Source organism: Sus scrofa, chromosome 17 (assembly GCF_054392235.1).
Source record: "Sus scrofa isolate SSC_HxYL_T2T_F1_AM1 chromosome 17, Sscrofa_HxYL_maternal_Yorkshire_Landrace_v2.0, whole genome shotgun sequence".
NCBI lineage: Eukaryota > Metazoa > Chordata > Mammalia > Artiodactyla > Suidae > Sus > Sus scrofa.
In genome coordinates, this window is record NC_139399.1 from 62701380 (window position 1) to 62722429 (window position 21050).

The 21050-nt window shown below is 42.9% G+C and overlaps 1 protein-coding gene across 18 annotated transcripts in view; it reads right to left on the reverse strand.

Annotated features, from left to right (window-relative positions):
- Window positions 1-21050, reverse strand: part of BCAS1 (brain enriched myelin associated protein 1) — a 118179-nt gene that overhangs the window by 45726 nt on the left and 51403 nt on the right. For 9 of the 18 annotated variants that reach the window (XM_085002517.1, XM_021077191.2, XM_021077189.2 and 6 more), the window contains exons 5-7: window positions 7404-7550; window positions 6411-6455; window positions 3227-3361 (exon numbers count right to left, since the gene is read on the reverse strand). In XM_085002517.1, the coding sequence (XP_084858643.1) occupies window positions 3227-3361; window positions 6411-6455; window positions 7404-7550 (327 nt within the window). 18 annotated transcript variants of the gene reach the window in all.

Consider the following 21050-nt stretch of genomic DNA (forward strand, 5'->3'; position numbering starts at 1 on the left):
ATACATTTGTGTAACTGTTGAAAAATGCTTCTCCCTGGCCAGACCATGCGCTCTGTGACGGTAAGAGCTGTTATGTCTTGGTTACCACTATATTCCTACCTCCCACCAGACCCAGGGTCAGGCACAAAAGAGGCATTAAACAAATAACAAATCAATGCTGTGGAAGGGACCCCAGGGAGATCCCCACACAGCATCCTGCCGGGTCAGGCTTCCTCCACCTCCACCGCCCCACCCCCACCCCTGCCCCGCCTTGCTGGGCTGTGGAGTGGTTGTCGCCATGCGTCATCTCTCGCCCTGCCCACTCATCTCCTCACTTTCCAAAGAAGGGCCCCAAAGGGTGTTCTGCCAGCATCAACTGTCTGCATTGTGGAGGAGACTACAAAAGTTTTGTGTTTTTTTGGAGACCATCTCCTGAGCAGGGTTGCCGGGTTTAGCAAATAACCGTGAGACTAGAGCACATCCTATTCAATCTGAATTTCCGATCAACAAAGAATAATTTTTTTTTGCACATCTATGTCCCAAATATTGCCTGCGACATACTTACATTTATACTAAAAAGTTATCTGCTGTTTATCTGAGATTTGAATTTAAATGGCTACCTGTTATGTATCTGGCAACCCTCCCCATGAAATCCTAGTGTGCTGGATCTGGAAACTGCATATGGGATGACCTTACCTTCTTCCCCAATAACTTTCCATCTCGTTTGCACATTTGGGAGAGGGAGGCATTAGTAAGACGCACTATGTTGTACCAAGAACCAAAAAAGCAATGAATGTGTCGCAGAAGCTTGTGAATCACACAAGGCAGCTGCTCATAGCCTAGCTGCCTTCCACAGAGGGTTGGCATGGTGCGAACCTGAGTGGGGAGAGGAACATTTCTGGGCATGGCACAGACATCCTAAAACAATGTCCTGCCTTGTGTGCCCGGGGACATGTCCAGCATGTTGGAGGACGTGTGAAAAACTTTTATTCTGAGGCATCGCAGGTGATTAAGCCAAGGGGGGAAAAGAAAAGGATTCAGAGTCCGCAAAGAAATACTGACCCCCTCATTATCAATAAAAATGAACTTCTTAATTCCAGGCTTCTCCAGTCTTATAAACTAAGGATGTTCTTTTTACAGGAAGTAAAATTGACACGGAGAGAAGTGAACCTAGGTGTTAATCAGGATGGGAGTGAAGCAGTATTTTTTTTTTTTTTTTTTTTAGAGCAAAACTAGAAGATAATGTTTCCTCCGTGAGTTTGCTCGGATGTCGTCTTCTCTGTCCTGGGCTACGCTGCAGTCAAGGCAGATGAGCACCCCCCTCCCACAGTCATGCAACAAGCATCACTGGAAGAATCTGGCTGGTCCGTTTTAAGGGTCCTCTTTTCCTATCTTTTTGGATGACAGAACAATCCATTGAGGAAAAAGAAAAACACTGCCCTAGGCAGGAAGGGAAAAGCCAACGAGATCTCCCAAACGTCCGTATAAATGAGAATTAAGAACATCTGGGAATCATCCCCTTACTTTGACGTTAAAAAAAAAAAAAAAAAAAAGCAAAGACCAAATGTAACTCAAGGCAAAACCTTAGGTCTGTTTTTCTGAATCCCAGAAAGGGTCACTTCTTTTACATCTTCCCAGGAGTTCTAGAATCCTCTCTTACCCCACAATGCTACTCAGAGGCAGGATGTGAGACCAATGATTCAATGCGGGGAAGTCCTGGGAATACTGAATTTGGATGCTCCACCGTGGGAGGGGATGGGATTCTGGAGACAGGGAAACTTTGTGGGGCATAAAACCAATGTCCTTTTGCAGATCTGACAGGGGAAAAGTCATACATGCCTTCAACTTCCAAGGCCCCCGACGCACAGAATCTCCACGTGGGAATTCAGCTAGATTCCTTCGTACCAGACGGATGACACGTCTCACTAGCAGTTACCAAACTGTCTCCCAGGTATAACAGTACCTCTTTCTAATGTTCCCGCCCCCACTGCAGGATCTCTCCTCCACCCGCTTTTCTCTTTATAGAACCAAAAATCCCTGTATGGAGATTGAAAGGTGGCTTCATAACATTGTTTGTTTATGCAAATTTCGATTCGGCCAAGAGAGATTTCTGTGGTGCTTTCATTTGCATACATAATCCTGGGACTATAACATCCAGCTGGGGAAGTTCTTTTTTAATAAGTTCTTTCAACTTAGTGGAGAATGGTGGCTATGGTCAACAAGTTTAGACGCATGCTGGTTCAGTGCAGGGGTCCTTTTAAATGATGGTTTCAGACAAACACTGGCGTTTTCTTAGAGAAAGAAGAGCGAACTCTCCCAAACTGACCACTCTTAATATGTTTACTCCCCAAGAACACGGAGATAGAACTTGCTCTGCCTTCATTCATTGTTTTTTTTTTCCCTCTCTCTGGGCTTCCATTTGGATTCAGTATAAGCTTAGTTAATACAGGGAAGAGATGGAACAGACCGCAGAAAGATGAAACTATTATCTTGAGGTTAGAAGAGTATTTCCCAAACTGTAGAAAGCATACCACTAGTGGAATCAGAGATGGTTTTTGGTGGTGCCGAGAGGGGATATTAAATCACATTAAAGTCATGAAAATCCTTTTCCTTTTTCAATTCTCATCCTTATAAAACCATTTGGGAGAAAACTCTCTGTCTGGGGCTGGTAGAGAAATCTTTAACGTTTCTCTACCAGTGGCTGGCTGCCTTTTCCTAAAGCTGGAAAGGGCAGTAGTTTCAGAGCTTAACACAAACGAGGTAGCTAGAAAGCAGTGTCTTTTTTTCATTACCCACGTAATGGTAGCTTCCTCTTATGAAAAGCAATTCTGGTTTTCCAAGTGTGATGTAACATAAGGGTCTTTTTTTTTTTTCTTTAAAGACACCTTGAAATAGGAAGTGAGTCGATTTCAACATGCACATCTCAAGTCAGCAGCATATCTGCCAAAAATGATGAAAGTGGTATGCACGTTTCAACAACTGGGAAACACTGGGTTAGAAGAATCAGTTTAGAACCCTGGTCCACACTCAGAAAGTAGTCTGAGATGTTTGCAAGTAGGAGATGTTTACAACTTCACACATCACCGAAATTTGATTCATATAACATTTAATTCCCCTCTAATAATCCCAACCATCCACCCCTCAGTCTCCACTGAAGTGGAGCTGGGTGGATATGCAGGATGGACATGTGTGTCGCGTGCTGAAGACCAGGGTTCTTTTTTAGCTCCGAGTTTACCAAGATACAGACCTTATGCCTAAAGACTTTTCTAAAGGCAAGTCCTAGCCTGGGGCTATGCAGGTGCTTTTTCTTGGCGCCTTTAGCCTGGATCTCGGATGTCTTCTGCCCCGCTGGTCCATCACAGACATTTTCTGCTTTGGATGCCTTTTGGGCAATAGTGGTCACAGCTTAGAACTTCGTTTTTAAACAAAATCCATTTTTTCTGCCCTTTGTAAGTGCCATAAAACACTTTGACAATTAGCTGCTGGTACATCAGCCCCCTCTCCCAAACACGAGACATCCCGTGCATGCTTATTTTTTCAAACTCTTAAAGATGATTTGTCAAAGAGCATATTCACAACGTATTTCAGATACACACTGATTTGGAACATAGTAACCTGTTTAAATGACCCAGATTCATGCAACTTCGCTTAAGAAAGACCAAGATACTTAGGCTTTGTCTATAGGGGATAAAATATTCAGGGGCAAAATTTTTGAATAAAAAATAAAAAAGATGATGCAGACATGATCTGATAGTTTTAAATATCTAAATGCTATTGTCACACACACACACACACAAAACACCTGAAGAAAAGAAATTTTTTTTTTTTTTTTGGATCCTAGAGTCAAGATATATGAGTCAAGATACACACACACACACACACACACACACACACACACACACACGCTGCCGCTGCAGGGCTTTCGTTCTCAGGCTGATCTCTTCTTTTTCAGTATTAGAAACTTCAGGGAAGCAGTGTCACCCACAAAAATTTCCATGGATTTTTAGATGAGCAGATCTTCCAGGTGAAAGATGTTTCTAGTGTGAGCCAGTCCACTGAGCCAAAGTGGTGGGGAGATTGGAACTAAAATAGCCCAGCTACAACCATCCAGAATTGTTGACTCAAGTTACAAATGTCAGGGGATTTTTTGGGGCGGGGGGGTAGAGTATTCTAAACATAGCCCAGGTCTGGGAGTTCCTGGGGTGGCTCAGCAGTAGCCAACCGGACTGGTGTCCATGAAGGCGTGAGTTCAGTCCCCGGCCTTGCTCAGTGGGTTGGGGATCCAGTGTTGCCGTGACCTGCGGTGTGGATCATGGATGTGGCTCGGATCCTGCATTGCTGTGGCTGTGGGGTGGGCCGGTGGCTGCAGCTCCAATTTGACCCCTGGCCTGGGAGCTTTCATGGGCCACGGGTGTGGCACTAAAAAAAAAAAAGCCCAAGGCCAAATGAGAATACGGACAAAAGTGTGGATGTTTCAAAAACATGAATCCAAGAAGGCAAATACGAGACCCAGGTTGACAGAAGGAGGTGGGTGTAGGTATGTGGGTGTCACAAACAGCCCCCATTCACAAAACTCTTTGGCGATCCAGCTCCATGAGCAGGGACCCCACAGCTCAGCGGGCAAGGCCATGAGATTTTATCACTAGCAGCATTCAGCTGGGACCTCACGGTGGGTGGGGGAAGAGTCTTGGTGTGCGAGCCGCAGAAGAGTGAAGGCATCGGGTCACCAGGGAAGCCACACAACACACCCACATACCCCCCGCTGTAGACAGCCTATGGTGCTGACCCTGTGACTCCAAACAATGCAAGACACAGAACACAAAGGGAAACATGTGAAACCAATCATTCATTGAACTTGACCCTAGCTGCCGTGCAGCAAGGACATAATTTCATAGGGAAATGCATGAAGATGCCTCAGCTATATCTTTTCCCCTCCCATGTGGAAGAAGAAAATTCCAGAGAGGCCAATCAATACAATACAAATATAACCTAGTGCTCCGTCTGTCCTGCGGGGCTCAGGGAAATAGGGATTGCCGGTGTTTGGATAGAGCTCTGTGGTTTCCCAGGCATTATCGCTGGGGTTGGGAAGGTCGAATTTTTATTGTCCCGCCTTTACAGATGTGAAAATTTGGGTTCTTAGAGGTTAGGATGACACAGCTATCAGGTAGCAGGGACACAGGTCTTCTGGGACAGATTCTAGGGTCCTTTTCATCGCTTAGCCCCTTCAAATATGGGGGTCCTTCAAATAGGGGGACCATGCTGGTCAAGATATTTGTTTGGTCTCAGTGTCTTTCAGCACGTTCGGTCATCAAAAGAAGGGCACGAGACACGTATCTGTCACCAGGTTAAACTTTCCTCATCATTCCTGTGAAATTTAAACCATGTGTTCTTCTAGAGATAACTGGTTCTGTCAAGTGGAAAGGGAAAACCTCTCTAGAAAGCAGTCATTCCAAACAAAATTTATTTTGAGGGGAACTGGCTGAGTTTCTAGGCTGACAGTGGAAAAGTGCACATTCTCTGGGGCCTCCTAACTCCTCTGCACGTTCCTTCACTTGGCAAGTGTTGACTGGCGACCGTTTCGTGTCACCACACAATTGCCGTTGCACTGGAGATAGATTTTTTTCAAACCTCATGAAAAACAAAGCAAGACATAGGTTTTTTTTTTTTTTTTTTTGGCTGCATCCAGGGCCTGTGGAAGTTCCTTGGGCTAGGGATCAAACCCATGCCACAGCAGTGACCCAAGCCTCTGCAGTGACAACGTCAGATCCTTAACCCACTGCACCACGAGGGAACTCTAAGACCTATTTTCAAAAAACCCAAGGTCTAGCAGCTGATATCTACTTTTTTTTTTTTTTTCCTGTCTTGGCTGCCCCGTAGCATATGGAGTTCCCAGGCCAGGGATCAGATCTGAGCCTCGACTGTGACCTATGAAGTCGGTGCAAGGCTGGATCCTTAACCCACGAGGCTTAGCCGGGGATCGAACTTGCATCCCATTGCTCCAGAAAGGCCGCCAGCCACCGAGCTCACTGCACCGCAGTGGGAACTCCACATCTACCTTAAATTGAGTCTCACCACCTTCTCATTTCCAGTGGCTAGTTTTTATTATATTCCCTGGATCTCTCTACGCAGAATTAAAAAGACTAAAATGATGTATAATTATTAACATTCTGTTCTTATTCTAGATAAAAAATTTGGTTTTGGTGACATTATTTTGCCAGAATTGGTACATATTTCAAGCCTCCCACCAAAATTTTCATTAAAATACTATTAACGTAAATGGAACATTTTAAAGACAATTTAACAGCACTATTAAATTGCTAAATATACATATATGTGTACAGATATGCATGCACACCTAAAATTCAAAAACCAAAGAGACACACATAAATCCAAATCCAATTCTATGCACAAACACAATCCAAACTACCTACCGTGTCTTCCAGATCTTTTTTTGTTTCAGCTTTGTTAGGCGAAACCTTAAAAGTTTGGGGGGGAAAAAAGTGTTAAAAACCACATCTCATTAGGATGATTTTATTTCATAAATACATCATTTTAAAGGCTGGTCCAGTCACTCTACTAAGAAATGTAATGAAAAGTCCATTTAGGTTAGTGCAAGCCCATAGACTTCTGGGTAATACTTAAGTATTCATAAGTTAACAAAATTAAGATGCTATAATGAAATGCATCAGATCTTAGACATTCACCAAGAGCTTGAGCACCTTCAGAGCTGCCTCCTAGAAGGCCACAGACTTTCCAACAATTTTCTCACTAATCCAAATAGACCCTTTGGCGTTTGTGGCACATTCTGCTTTTTCTGTCTTAGCTTTTGACATTGTCTTGGTCTTTGGAAATAGCCCAAACACTTGGAGCTGTCTGCTTAATTATGCATGCACCCATTCAGCCCTTTCTGGTGTGTCAGGCACGTGCCAAGCCGTGGGCTCTGAACAGTCAGAGATGAGCAAGCAAGGCAAGAAGACATGAGTGCTGGCCGCCACCCAATCAAAAAGGAAGCTTTGGCTCCAACAGGACAGAAAGGGAGCTCTACCGCTGTATGTGCCGTTTGAGTGGCAAAAATGCTCTGACGGGTCAGCAACGCCAGGAAGTCTTTTCAATCATTTTCATGATCAATGGCCATAGGACATCCTATTGCTGTAGAGTTCCATCACCACGCAGCTCCTGGCAAAGACTCTGGGCACCTGGGGTCCGTAGCTCAGTTCCCAGGACTAAAGACTCCCTAGTGGAACGCCAGTTCCCTTCCAAAGCACATCTTGCCCCTGTTCTGGAAGGTCCCAGCTGCATCATGATGTTATCCCACTTAGAATAGTAACATTCAAGCAGCCATCGCTCTTAGAACTAACAAAACATCTGAACAACAGCCACCGAAGAGTGAGGAGGAGAACAGAAGAGGAGATGAGACTACTTACCAGAGTTTTAAAGAAGCTCATGATGGAGTTATTATTCTCTGTCGGGGGCTCCTCCTTTGCAATCTCCAGCTCTGCAGGGTCCCTGGGGACAGAGCAGCTCTCAGCTGGGATTTCCTGTCCTGCGTTTCCCTTGCCGTCCACTAGGTCCTAGGAGCAAGACGGAGTTTTCACAGTTGCAACGTGTTGAATGTAGACTCTCAAAGTCATATTTTTGCTTCGTGCCCCTTTCTCCTCTACCCCCTCATTCCAGCCATACTTTTCTGCCCACGGGTGTGCAGAACAATCAGGAGCTTATGAGAGGCGCTCTTCCTTCCCCTCCCCCTCTTTCTAACACATTTAGCCTGTGCAGTTGGAGGGACGTTTTGTTGGGAGCCAGAGGCTAACCAACACAGCAGTGCACGCTGAATTCCAAACAAAACCCCCTTTCTCCCGATGCTGCAAAGAGGTTGTGCATGATGCCAGTATTTTGTGGTTTTCCAGTCTAATCTTTGGTATATCAGCCCCAGAGGTATCTCCATTTGACTTCCTACCATCCCCACAGGGGTGAATCGTATCAGCGCATAAAAAATGACAGATGTTTTCAAATAATAATTCCACTTTCAGGATCTGGGAGTTTATCGGTGCAAAGGGGATGACATGGGGACCAATTTTCTTCTTCGGCTCATCCAGGACGGTAGGATGCATTTGAGCGTCCTTTTTTCATCTCCACTCCCATGACCCTGGGCCAAGCCAGGGTACCTCAAATCCAGCCATCCTTCAGGCTTGGGTTTGAGCTGACTTCCTCCACGGAAGTCTTTCTGGGTCACAGCACCCGGAGAACCTATTCCCTCCTCTGAGCTTCCAGACCACCTCCTGCACACTCACTCATTAGGGTGCATGCGTTACCCTGAGGCCAGTGATGGGGTCAGAAGCGTCTGTGTTAAAAATGAGGCTTTGGTAGAACAGAGATAAAAATATATAAACACTTTCTGGTAACTATTTTAAAAGGTAATAGTTAATGCCTGTATTTCACAGGGTTCTCTCTGCCCTTTAACAAATGCTTCTTGTGAAATTCGTATAAAGAGCTAGAACTTCATAAAACCCAAAGCAAATAAAAGCCATGGCTTCACCAAGCCTCTCTCTGCTCGTCCAGTTAATTCTGGGCAAAACGTGTTTTACCTGGGAAGAGACACACTTCGAAACAGATTCTAATATAACTTATTGTTCACACTAGAAGTCTGTGGAGTTCCCACTGTGGTTCAGAGGTAATGTACCCGACTAGTATCCATGAGGATGCGGGTTTGATCCCTGGCCTCATTGATAAGGATGGATTACGGGGTTAAGGATGGGTTAGGTATCAGTGAGTTAAGGATCTGGCGTTGCTGTGAGCTATGGTGTCGGTCACAGATGTGGCTCAGACCCCAAGTTGCCATGGCTGTGGTGTAGGCTGGCAGCTGCAGCTCCAATTCGACCCCTAGCCTGGGAACTTCCATATGGCACGGGTGTGGCCATAAAAAGCCAAAAAGAAAAAAAGAAAAAAAAAGAAGACATCTGCTATGAGTTGACCTATTTATAACTCCCAGATATAATCCAGATCCGGGTTGTTGAGGACGTTGATGAGGATGGTTGAACATCATCTTTGCGGCACACGAGCGCAGCGCACCTACAGGGGTGGTGATTTTGCTTTAGATGCTGAGCACACACACACACACACACACACACACACACACACACACACACACGAGGTGGGGAGGGATGGGGTGGTGGAGAGCATGAAAAAAATGTAGAGAAGGATGAGATGAGAACGGCTTAGGGGGTTGTTTACGCAGTGTGACAGAGACACAGGGGACATGAGAGGAGCGACGGGCAGAAAAAACCGACGGTGCCCGCCGAGGTTTCAGCATCCTCTCTATCTGCCGAGTTCCAGCTTAAAAAGCAGACAAGGGGCGAGGCAGGGCAAAGCGCCCCCTACGGCAGCAGAGGCCCCGGAGCGTTCCGTTAGGGAACTGCCAGGTGGAGACGTCCCCCACTAGACCAGCAGAGACCTCACTGGAGTGTCAGCGACAGAAAAGATCCAGACAGTAGGGGGGACAGTGTCACCAGCGTGTTTTCCTCAGTCCCTCCTCCCTGCATCACCCACCTGCGGGAGGAGGAGGAGAGATGAAAGAGCAAAGCCTGCTCCCCCCAGACTGCTCGGACCTCAGCCTGTGGGCATGTCAGAGTCCGCTTCCAGAAGGAACGGGGACAAATGCTAAAAGGGATGTGAGACTGAAGTTTTTATTTATTTATTTACTTTTGTCTTTTTACCTTTTCTAGGGCCGCTCCCGCGGCATATGGAGGTTCCCAGGCTAGGGGTCCAATCAGAGCTGTAGCCACTGGTCTACACCAGAGCCACAGCAACACTGGATCGGAGCCGTGTCTGCGACCTACACCACAGCTCATAGCAACGCTGGATCCTCAACCCACTGAGCAAGGCCAGGGATCAAACCCGCAACCTCATGGTTCCTAGTCGGATTCGTTAACCACTGCGCTACAACAGGAACTCCTGAAGTTTTTATTTTTTAAAAGAAACTTTCCATGTGTTTATCAACCATTTGTATATTTTCCTTGGAGAAATGTCTATTCACTCTTTTGCCCATTTAATTGATTTATTTCTTTGTTTTTGCTTTTTAGGGCCACACCTGCTGCATATGGTAGTTCCCAGGCTAGGAGGCGAATTGGAGCTGCAGCTGCCGGCCTACACCACAGCCACAGCAACATGGGATTCGAGCCACGTCTGTGACCTACACCACAGCTCACGGCAATGCCGGATGCTTAACCCATTGAGTGGGGCCAGGGATCGAAGCCTCATTCTCACGGGTACTAGTTGGGTTCGTTACCGCTGAGACTGAAGTTTTTAAACTGGACTGAGCTGGACTTTCGAATCACTTTTTCTAGGCTTGGGATCTGCCTATGACACCATGAAGGATCAGGGCGGGAGCTACTGATCAACTGCCTCCCAAGTGCCTTACACTGATCGAGGCACTGGGACTAGAGAGCCAAGTAAGACAGAGACAGTCCCTGTCCTTGGGGAGCTGCATTCCTGAAGGGGAGAAAAAGAAAACTAACAAAAATTCAGAGAAGCCAATAAAGGTGAATGACTCGGGCGGTGAAGACTGCAAGGGAGAAAACGAAGACCAGGGGAACGGATGGTGACCAGGAGGCTGATCCTTCTGAAAGCCAGTGGTGTCCTCCAAAATGTGTGCATGGAGGGGGGGAGGCATCTATTCTGGGGGGACCCTGACTCTCCAGGCTCACCACCCTCGGGCTCCCCAGTGCTCATTACAGTGAAGGGAATGGTCTGTGGTCTCCTCCAGCTTCCAGACTGGGAACTTCCCATGGGGAGCCAGGGGCATTGATTCTTCTCTGCGATCCCAGGGAACAAGCTTGAACTTCCTGGAGATAAAATGGACCCCAGGGAAGTCAACTGAAGAGGAGACGAATTGGTAGAACACAGGGCAGTGCCCACGGGTCCAGTTGCCATCAGGGAGACTCTGCCATGAGGAGCTTGCTCCCCTGAGCAAGGCAGAGAACCAGCCCTTCCTCCCCCAAGACAGAGAACCCGGGCAGGAGAAGTCACAGTGCAACACGACCCCAGGGACAGAGGAGCCCCCCAGCTATTTGCTTGGCTCTGTGGCATCTCGTCCAGGCACCTCCGAAGATGATGCCTCCCATCACCCTGACTCCTGGGGTGCAACAGTGTCTCAAGACTCGGACAGAAGCTCAGGGCAGGCGGGCCAGCTAGCTCAGTGCAGGGAGCTGGTTTGTGGGTCCAAGTGAGCGTTTATGGTCTTTCAAACTGAACCTGAGCTCTTTTCTCAAAATACGTTTTTCTTCTTAGAACTGGTTTTAAAAAAGAACATAAGGAGTTCTCCTTGAGGCTCAGAATGTTACGAACCTACATTGTTCCCATGAGGATGTGCGCTCTATCCCTAGCCTCACTCAGTGGGTTAAGGATTCCACGTTGCTGGGGCTGTGGTGTAGGCTGGCTTCTGCAGCTCTGATTCGACTCCTAGCGTGGGAAATTCCATATGCTGCAGGTTGGCCCTAAAAAGGAAGAAAAAGGAAGGAAAAAAAACCCACATAAGATTCTGCTTTCAGGAAGGAGGAGGAAATAGACTTTCCCTCACTCAGCCATGAAGCACCGTGGAAAATCCTGGACATTATGTAGAAAAAGGTCTCGGAGTGGTGGAGAGGAGAAGGCGGGCAGCTAGGGTCCTGAACAGCACCACAGGGGTGATTCCCTGGGTTTCTTTTTGCCACAGATGTCCTGGACTTGGAGTTGAGGAAGCCAGCAACCTGGAAACACAAATGGGCACTGACCAAAAAAAAAAAAAAAAAAAAAAAAAAAAAAAAAATCCTCTCAAAACAACTGCTAGAACCAAAGGGCTGGAAAAGGGCCAATTTAGCGTGACCGAAAATTTCTAGACACTAGCCAAACATCACAGAAATGCAAATAAAAAACATGAGATATCACCTCACACCTGTCAGAATGGCTGTTATCAAAAAGACAAGGAGTTCCCGCTGTGGCTCAGTGGTAACAAATCCAACTAGTATCCATGAGGACACAGGATTGATCCCTGGCCTCTCTCAGTGGGTTAAGGATCTGGTGTTGCCGTGAGCTGCAGCGTAGGCTGCAGACTTGGCTCAGGTCTGGCCTTGCTGTAACTGTGGTTGTAGGCCAGCAACTACAGCTCTGATTTGATCCCTAGCCTGGGAAATTCCATATACAGTGGATGTGCCTCTAAAAAGCTAAAAATAAAATAAAATAAATAATAAAATAAAAAACAGAAAAGAGATAACACATGTTTGCAAGGATATGGAGAAGAGAGCCCCTGAGCACTGCTGGTGGGAATGTAAATTGGTGCAGCCACTATGGGGAACAGTATGGACGTTCCTCAAAAAATTAAAAATAAACCACACTATGATCCCACAATCCCCCTCATGGAGAAAGAAAATGAAAGAAGAATCTTGAAGAAATATCTAAAATCCCTTGTTCATCGCTGCATTATTCACAATAGCCAAGATATGGAAACAACTTAAGTCTGTCTGTCTACAGATAAATGGATAAAGAAGGCTTTATACAATGTATATTATTCAACCATGAAAAAGAAGATAACCCTGCCATTTGTGACATCATGAATGGTCCTTGGAGCATCCTGCTAAGGGATACATGTCAGAGAAAGACAAACATATGAGATCATTTACATACAGCCTTTTAAAGAGCTGAGGTCACAGAAGTAGAGAGTACAAAAGTGGCTGCGGGGTTGGAAGGTGAGGGAAATAGGAGATGTTGGTCAAAGGGTACACACTTCCGGCAATTAGATAAATAAGTTGTGGGGAATCTAACACACGGCATGGTGACTATAGTTCACAACACTGTATTGTACACTTGTAAGTTTCTGAGAGAGTAGGTCTTAAACGTCTTCATCCGAAGAGAGAAATGGAAATTATATGAGATGATGGAGTCGTTAACCAGCATACGATGGTAATCATTTTGCAGTATATATGTATCAAATCATCAAGTTGTACACTTTGAATTTACACAATATTGTATTTCAATTATAGCCCAATAAAGCTAGAAAAGAAACAATACCATTTATAATTGTACAAAAATGAAATACAAAACATGTATAGGACTTTTATGCAGAATACTATACAATACTGATGAAGGAATTAATGAAGAAATAAATAGGCATACAATGTTCATGGATTGGAAGACTCAACACAATATCGGTGTCAATCCTGGAGACGGGATTAAGGTGGGGGAATGGAAGGACTGGCGCTCACCTTCTCTCATAAAAACAACAGCATTACAACCAAATGCTGACAACCTTCAACTGAATGAACTGGAAACCTTCAAAAAGACGTCAATCCTCCCAAGTTTATGTATAGGTTTAATGCAATTCCATCAAAATCCCAGCAAGATGGTTCATAGAGATGGGTGAAATTATTCTAAAATGTATAAGCCAAAGGAATTAGAATATCTAAAACAAATTGGGGGGGGGGTGCTGCCCACTGCATGGGGACGTTCTGGGCCAGGGATCAAGCCTGAGCTTCAGCAGTGACCCAGGCCACTGAAGTGACAACAGCAGATCCTTAACCCACTGTGCCACATGAGAACTCCAATCGAAACAACTTTGAAAAGAAAGAACAAAGTAGAAGGAGGCAGGCTCCCTGATTTCAAGTCTTGTTGTTTAGCTATAGTGAGCAAGGCTGTGTGATATTTGTGGGTGAAAGCATAGACACATAGCTGAATGGGAGAGAATAGAAGACTCAGAATTAGACCCACACAACTTCACTCAACAGATTTTTGACAAAAGCACAAAGTAACTCAATAGAGGAAAGAGCATCTCTGGAAAAATCTGACATCCATGGGAGAAAAAAAAAGAACTTCGATCTAAGTCTTGCACCTTACACAAAAGTTAACTCAAGGAGTTCCTGTTGGGGCTTAGCAAAAACGAATTTGACTAGTATCAATGAAGATTTGGGTTTGATCACTGGCCTCACTCAGAGAGCTAATAAGGATCTGGCATTGCTGTGAGCTGTGGTGTAGGTCACAGATGCGGCTCTGATCCTGTGTTGCTGTGATTGTGGCTAGGGCAGCAACTGCAGCTCCAATTTGACCCCTAGCCTGGGAACTTCAGGATGCAGCCTGAAAAAGCAAAAAAAAAAAAAAAAAAAAAAGTTAACTCAAAACAGATCAAAGACTTAAATACAAAATGTAAAGTATAAAACTTTAAAAAAAAATAAGAGAAAAATATCCGGGATCTATATGGCAAAGAGATCTTAGACATGACATCAAAAACATAATCCAGAAAAGGAAAATAATGATAAATTAGTCTTCATCCAAATTAAAAGATTTTGTTTTGAGAAAGATCCTGTTAAAAGAATGAAAAAAAAAAAAGCTAAAAAAGGGAAGAAAGTATTTACAAAGCACTTATCTGACAAAGGACTAGAATCTAGAATATATAAAGAACTCTCAAAGCTCAACAGGTAAAAAGTTTTTAAAAATTATAAAAACCCTCAAGCAATCCAACTGGAGAATGGCAAAGACATGAAGAGACATTTTACTGAGAGAAGCTAGATGGCAAATAAGCACATGAATGATGTCCAATTGCATTAACCATTAGGGAAATGCAAAGTAAAACCACAGTAAGATATGGCCAAACACCCATAAGAATGGGTAAAATAAAAATAGTGGCAGTTTCAAATGCTAGCAAGGGTGCAAAGAAACTAGATTAGTCATACTCTGCTGGTGGGAATGCAAAAATGGTACAGCCAATCTGGAAAAGTTTAGTAGTTTCTTGAACTAAATATGTAACTCCAATATAACTTAGCAATTGCACTTCCGTTTTTTGTTTTTTAAAGCTACACATTCATGTTTATAAAAATTTTATTTGCAATAGTCAACAACTGGAAACAACCAAATGTTTCTCAATGGATGAATGTTTAAACTAAATGTGCTATATCCATCACATGAAATACTATTCAGCAATAAAAAAGGAAGGAGAGGAACAATATCTATTGATATACTTAAATACCCAGACAAGTTTCCAGAGAATTATGCTGAAGGAAAAAAGCACCTATACCATATGACTACATTTATATAACAGCTTTGAAATGACCTACCTATGGAAATGGAGAATAGAAGTCAGAAGTTAAGAAAGAGGTGAAGGTGGAAGGGAAATGGAGGTGCTGATAAAAGGGCCACCTGAGGTTGTGTCATCGTGGAAAGGCTCTGTATGAGATTGTCTCCATATCAGTCTCCTGGCTATGATGTTATACTGCAGTTTTGCAAGAAAAAGGGACTTCTTCATACTATTTCCTACAACTGCATGTGAATCTACAATAATTACAAGATTAAAAAGTTTATAAAAGCATTATATTTGTTTGTTTGTTTTTAGGGCCACACCTGTAGCATATGGAGGTTCCCAGCCTACAGCTCCTGGCCTATACCACAGCCACGGCAATGTGGGATCCAAGCCTAGTCTGCGACCTACACCACAACTCATGGCAACGCCAGATCCTTAACCCACTGGTCGAGGCCAGGGATTGAACCTGCGTCCTCATGGATGCTAGTCAGATTTGTTTCCACTGAGCCACCATGGGAACGCCAAGATTATAAAAAAAGCATTATAAGAGCATTATAGGGTAGATCTTAAAAAAAAAAAAAAGTAAGCGTGAAGAACCATCAAAGTTTTTATAATTCTGGAATAGGTAAATAAAGCAGCATGTGGTATTAACATGTGAAATTTACCTAACACCATGTGATTGGATATTTTGTAGCCATAAAGCCTTGGAGGAATGTGTAATGAGAAGGGAAAATGTGCAAGATAATGATAAAAATGACCATTTATATGACAGGCCCAATGCTAAGCTAGTTAAGTAAATCTTGTTGAATTTTTAAAATGATCCCATGAAGTGTGTACTATTTATAATTTCTGTTTTTACCAATAAATAAATTGATGCATGAAAAGAATAAATAACTTGCCTTTGGTCACAGAATAAAACTGGGATTTGACCCCAGGCCCAAATGATTTCAGAGGCAAAAAATGTCTAAGCACCAGGCTGCACTGCCTCAATTATCCCCCTTTCTTCGGGTGTTTACTCAAGAGTTTTCCTATTTTAATTTCCCTTGTCTCAACTCTTCTTCCCTGCAATAGCTTTTCCCCTCATTTTGGTCATCATCCACATACAATATATTTGAACCAAAGACATATGAGAATTTAGTGTATGGTAAAGATGATACCTATCAAAAGGAAGGATTTTTTTTATTTTATTTTTTATAATGATTTTTGTTTTTTCCATTATAGCTGATTTACAGTGTTCTGTCAACTTTCTACTGTAGAGCAAAGTGACCCAGTCACACATACATGTATACATTCTTTTTTCTCACATTATCATGCTCCACCACAAGTGGCCATACATAGTTCCCAGTGCTATACAGCAGGATCCCATTGCTTATCCATTCCAAAGGCAATAGTTTGCATCTATTAACCCCAAATTCCCAGTCCTTCCCACTCCCTCCCCCTCCTTAGATTTTTTTTAATTAAAAATATTTCTATTATTTTTTGGGGGGCCACACCTGTGGCACATGGAAGTTCTTGGCCCAAGGATCAAACCCATGCCACATCAGCGACTTGGGCTGCTGCAGTGACAATGCAGGATCCTTAACTTGCTGTGCCATCAAGAAGGATTTTTTTAAATACAGATGTAGGGACAACTGGATGACCATTTGAAAAAAAATAAACTTAGTGACATACTTATGTCAGCAAAAAATCTAAGTGGATAAATATACAAGAAGAACACATGGGGAAAAAAAAGCTTTATAATTTTGGATTGAGAGGGCTTTTGTAATTTTGAATTAAAATCCAAAAGTCAAACCCAGATACTTATGGTCAATTAATCTTTGACAAAGGAGGCAAGAATATAAAATGGGAAAAAGACAGTCTTTTCAGCAAGGGGTGCTGGGGAAACTGGACACCCACATGTAAATCAATGAAACTGGAACACACCCTCATACTATGCACAAAAATAAACTCAAAATGGCTTCGAGACTTAAACATAAGACAAGACGCCAACAAACACCTAGAAGAGAACATAGGCAAAACATTCTCTGACATCAACCTTACAAATGTTTTCTCAGATCAGACTCCCAAGGCAACAGAAATAAAAACAAAAATAAACCAATGGGACCTAATCAAACTGACAAGTTTTTGCAAAGCAAAGGAAACCATAAAAAAAAAAAAAAGACAGCTTATAGAATGGAGAAAATAGTTTCAAATGATGCAACTGACAAGGGTTTAATCTCTAAAATACACAAACAACTTAAACAACTCAACAGCAAAAACAAACAAACAAACAAAAAAACAGCAACCCAATTTAAAAATGGGCAAAAGACCTGATTAGACATTTCTCCAAAGAAGATCTACAGATGGCCAACAAGCCATTTGAAAAATGCTCAACATGAAAATATGCTCAACATCCCTGATTATTAGAGAAATGCAAATCAAACTACTATGAGGTACCACCTCACACCAGTCAGAATGACCATCATTAATAACTCCACAAACAACAAATGCTAGAGAGGGTGTGGAGAAAAGGGAACCCTCCTGCACTGTTGGTGGGAATGTAAATTGGTATGACCACGATGGAGAACAGTATGGGGGTACCTTAGAAAACCATACATAGAACTACCATATGACCCAGCAATCCCACTCTTGGGCGTCTATCCAGACCAAACTTTCCCTGAAAAAGACACAGGCACCTGTATGTTCACTGCAGCACTATTCACAATAACCAAGACATGGAAACAACCTCAATGTCCATCAACAGATGAATGGATTAAGAAGATGTGATTATATATACACAATGGAATACCATTCAGCCATAAAAAAGAACGAAATAGCAATTTGCAGCAACATGGATGGAGCTAGAGATTCTCACACTAAGTGAAGTAACACAGAAAGAGAAAGACAAACACCATACGATATCGCTTATATCTGGAATCTAATATACAGCACAAATGAACCTTTCCACAGAAAAGAAATTCATGAACTTGGAGAACAGACTTGTGGTTGCCAAGGGGGAGGGGGAGGGGGAGGGAGTGGGATGGATTGGGAATTTGGGGTTCATAGATGCAAACTATTGCCTTTGAAATGGATAAGCAATGAGATCCTGCTGTATAGCACTGAGAACTATATCTAGTCACTTATGATAGAGCATGATAATGTGAGAGAAGAGAATGTATACATGTATGTGTGACTGGGTCACTTTGCTCTACAGTAGAAAATTGACAGAATACTGTAAATCAGCTATAATGGAAAAAATAAAAATCATTATTAAATAAAAAAAGTAAGAACCAACGAATCAAAAAAAAAAAAAATCCAGAAGTCATGAAAGATTGAAAGTCAAACCATCTAAATGTTTGAAAACATTCAGTAGGGAGGCTGGAGTGAGAAGTAGGCACCTGCACATGTTACTGGTTGCAGTGTAAATGACTTCAGTCTTGATGGTAGTCTGAAATGTTGGCGTTACCAAATTAAAGGATATATTCTTTTACCCAGCAATTCCACTTTGAAGAGTTGATTCTAAACCTCAATTGACATAAGTGTGAAATAACAAATACGAGTTTACTCATTGCAATGAAGTCATAGCCAATGTCTGGAAACCAGCCAAATGTCATTAATCAGGTCTTGGTTAAATAAAGCATGGTACATCCATTTGATGGAAAACTATGCAAGTGTTATAAATGCAGAAGCTGTACAGATAGCTACAGTAAATACTGTTAACTGAAAAAAAAAGTATGGAATAGAACAGAGTGTATATTATGTTACCATTTGCCGAAGAAAGAAGGAATGTGCATTTATGCTTGTCTTTTGCTCGTGTATGCTTAAAGAAAGCATAGAAAGATTCATTTCAAAATACAAACAGTGATTATTTATGGGCGTGGTGTTGGTAGATAAGTAACCATTTTATAAGTTCTTATTTCGAGCCATGTGAATGTATTTCCTATTAAAATTTAAAATGAAGACAAAAATGTGGGCAAAACTTCCGAATTTTAAAAAACATCCAGAGGGTCAAACTCAACCTGGTTGGGAACGTGATCCAGCCCCCGGCTACGAGTTTGTGGCCGGTGCCTTCAACACTGGGTTGTTTGTAGGATCTTTGCCCTTAACTACAAATACATCTTTGCTATTCTCATCAGGCCTCCAGATCATTTTCAGCCAGCAGAAATTTTAGACAGAAACACAGATGTTCTCCAGGAAATATCTGGAAACTTTAAGCAAACAGGAGTCTGTGGTGTCAGCTTGCTTTTCATCTGTACGGAGGAAGAAAGCTCCACTTTTCCTTTCTGTTGGCTTCAAGGGGCAAACAGGCAGGAACACTAGTTAAGTGATCACAATTTGTCATGTCGAAAAAATTGTGCCACCTTACCATCATTTGATAATTTATAATAAAACCTGCATGGAATTTCTGGCACCTTCCTACCACTGTAAATTGTTGATTGGATTTCGTCCTCCTTGAAGCAGGGTCTACGTTGTCTAAGTAAAAACAGAAGCCAAGGCAGAAGGATCAAGGCTTTAAAAAAGCCTTGTCTGGAACCATGATGAATGTCACCACACCCAGATGCCCCCATCGATTGGACTTCACTGGTTTCATTTGGAATCTTCGTACCAAGAATCAGTGCCTAATGTGCAGCTTAACACTGGAAAATTTGTCTGAAAAAAAGGTGACTGCTACAGAAACCCATTCCTCCAGGCTTTTCCATCTGTTAGAAATTTGAGCCACATGCTGTCTGGGATAAAAGCAAGCACTCAGTTTCCTCTCCCACCTAGTTGCCCCAGCAGCGCCAAGGGCATCATTTGCTCAGCAACAATGGTCTCCAGACAAACATCAAGCCTTTACTTTTCCTCTTCTTCTAAAGAAACGGTCACCTGCATGCACCCATGGTCAGATTCAGAATGAAAAATGGGGTATGGTTAATTCCAAAAGGTAAAAATTTATCCTCCAGTTTTCCTAGACGGGAAGGCAAATTAATTAAACAAGCAGGAGAGAATCTAAGACGAAAAGTCCACTAAACATGTTTTGTGGGACTTGAACACTTCCAAAGCACTCTGGGATTTTTTTTTTTTTTCTTAACTTTTATTACAAAGCTCAGAGCCACCAAAGGGAGGTTCTATTCCCATAGCTAATTTTGTATTTTTATTTTTTCTCACTATTGCTGCCCAATTCACATCAATGGAGAAAAACGCATTCACATCTTGTAAGCCCATGACAAAAACAGGGAAAGAACTCAAGCAGCACAACTGTAAGAAATGCCAATTATGAAAGGACGTTGGAAATGGGCCATCCACGACAAAATTTCTCTTTCCAAAATACACACTAGCTATACGTGTTAAAAGTCAGTGTTAGAGCTGAACAAGAAATTGCCACGCAAGCTCTGTATTGCACAGTGCCAGAGTTATCGCAAGTGAAAACCTCTTGTTAGGGATTGTGGTTTCTAAAACAACCCAGGCAGCCGCAAGCTTTATAGCGCTATCTAGTGGAGAAATCTGGAAATTACTTCGATGGTAGTATTTTCCTTACACCTGGGCAGCACACCGTATTTGCCTCATTTATAAAAAAGAGACAATTTGGATAAGCAAAGAGTAAAAACATAAAACGCACTCATTATCCTATTATGGAAAAGAACTACCACTAACAATTTGCAGTTTTTCAATCCACACCCCTCTTTAGGGGGAAGAAGGAACATGAGTGGGCAGGCAAGGAAAACATGATTTTTACCCAAAAGGGATCTTTCTGTATACAGGTTTTCTGGTTGTTTTTTTTTTCCACATCCACCACACGAAGAAGTTCCCAGGCCAGGGATGGAATCCACACCATGGCCGTAACCAGAGTCAGAGCAGTGACAACACTGGATCCTTAATCCACAGAGCTACCAGGGAACTCCCTGTATACACCATTTTGAAACCCGCTTTTCTCATTTAACATTGTATTGCAACTGTCCCCACATGTCAATAATTTTCTTTCCTTATTTATGATGGAGAACATAGAAATCAGAATCAGTACCAAAATCCTCCAAGTGGATCTTTCAGACCTTCCCAACTTTTCTCTTACAGACAT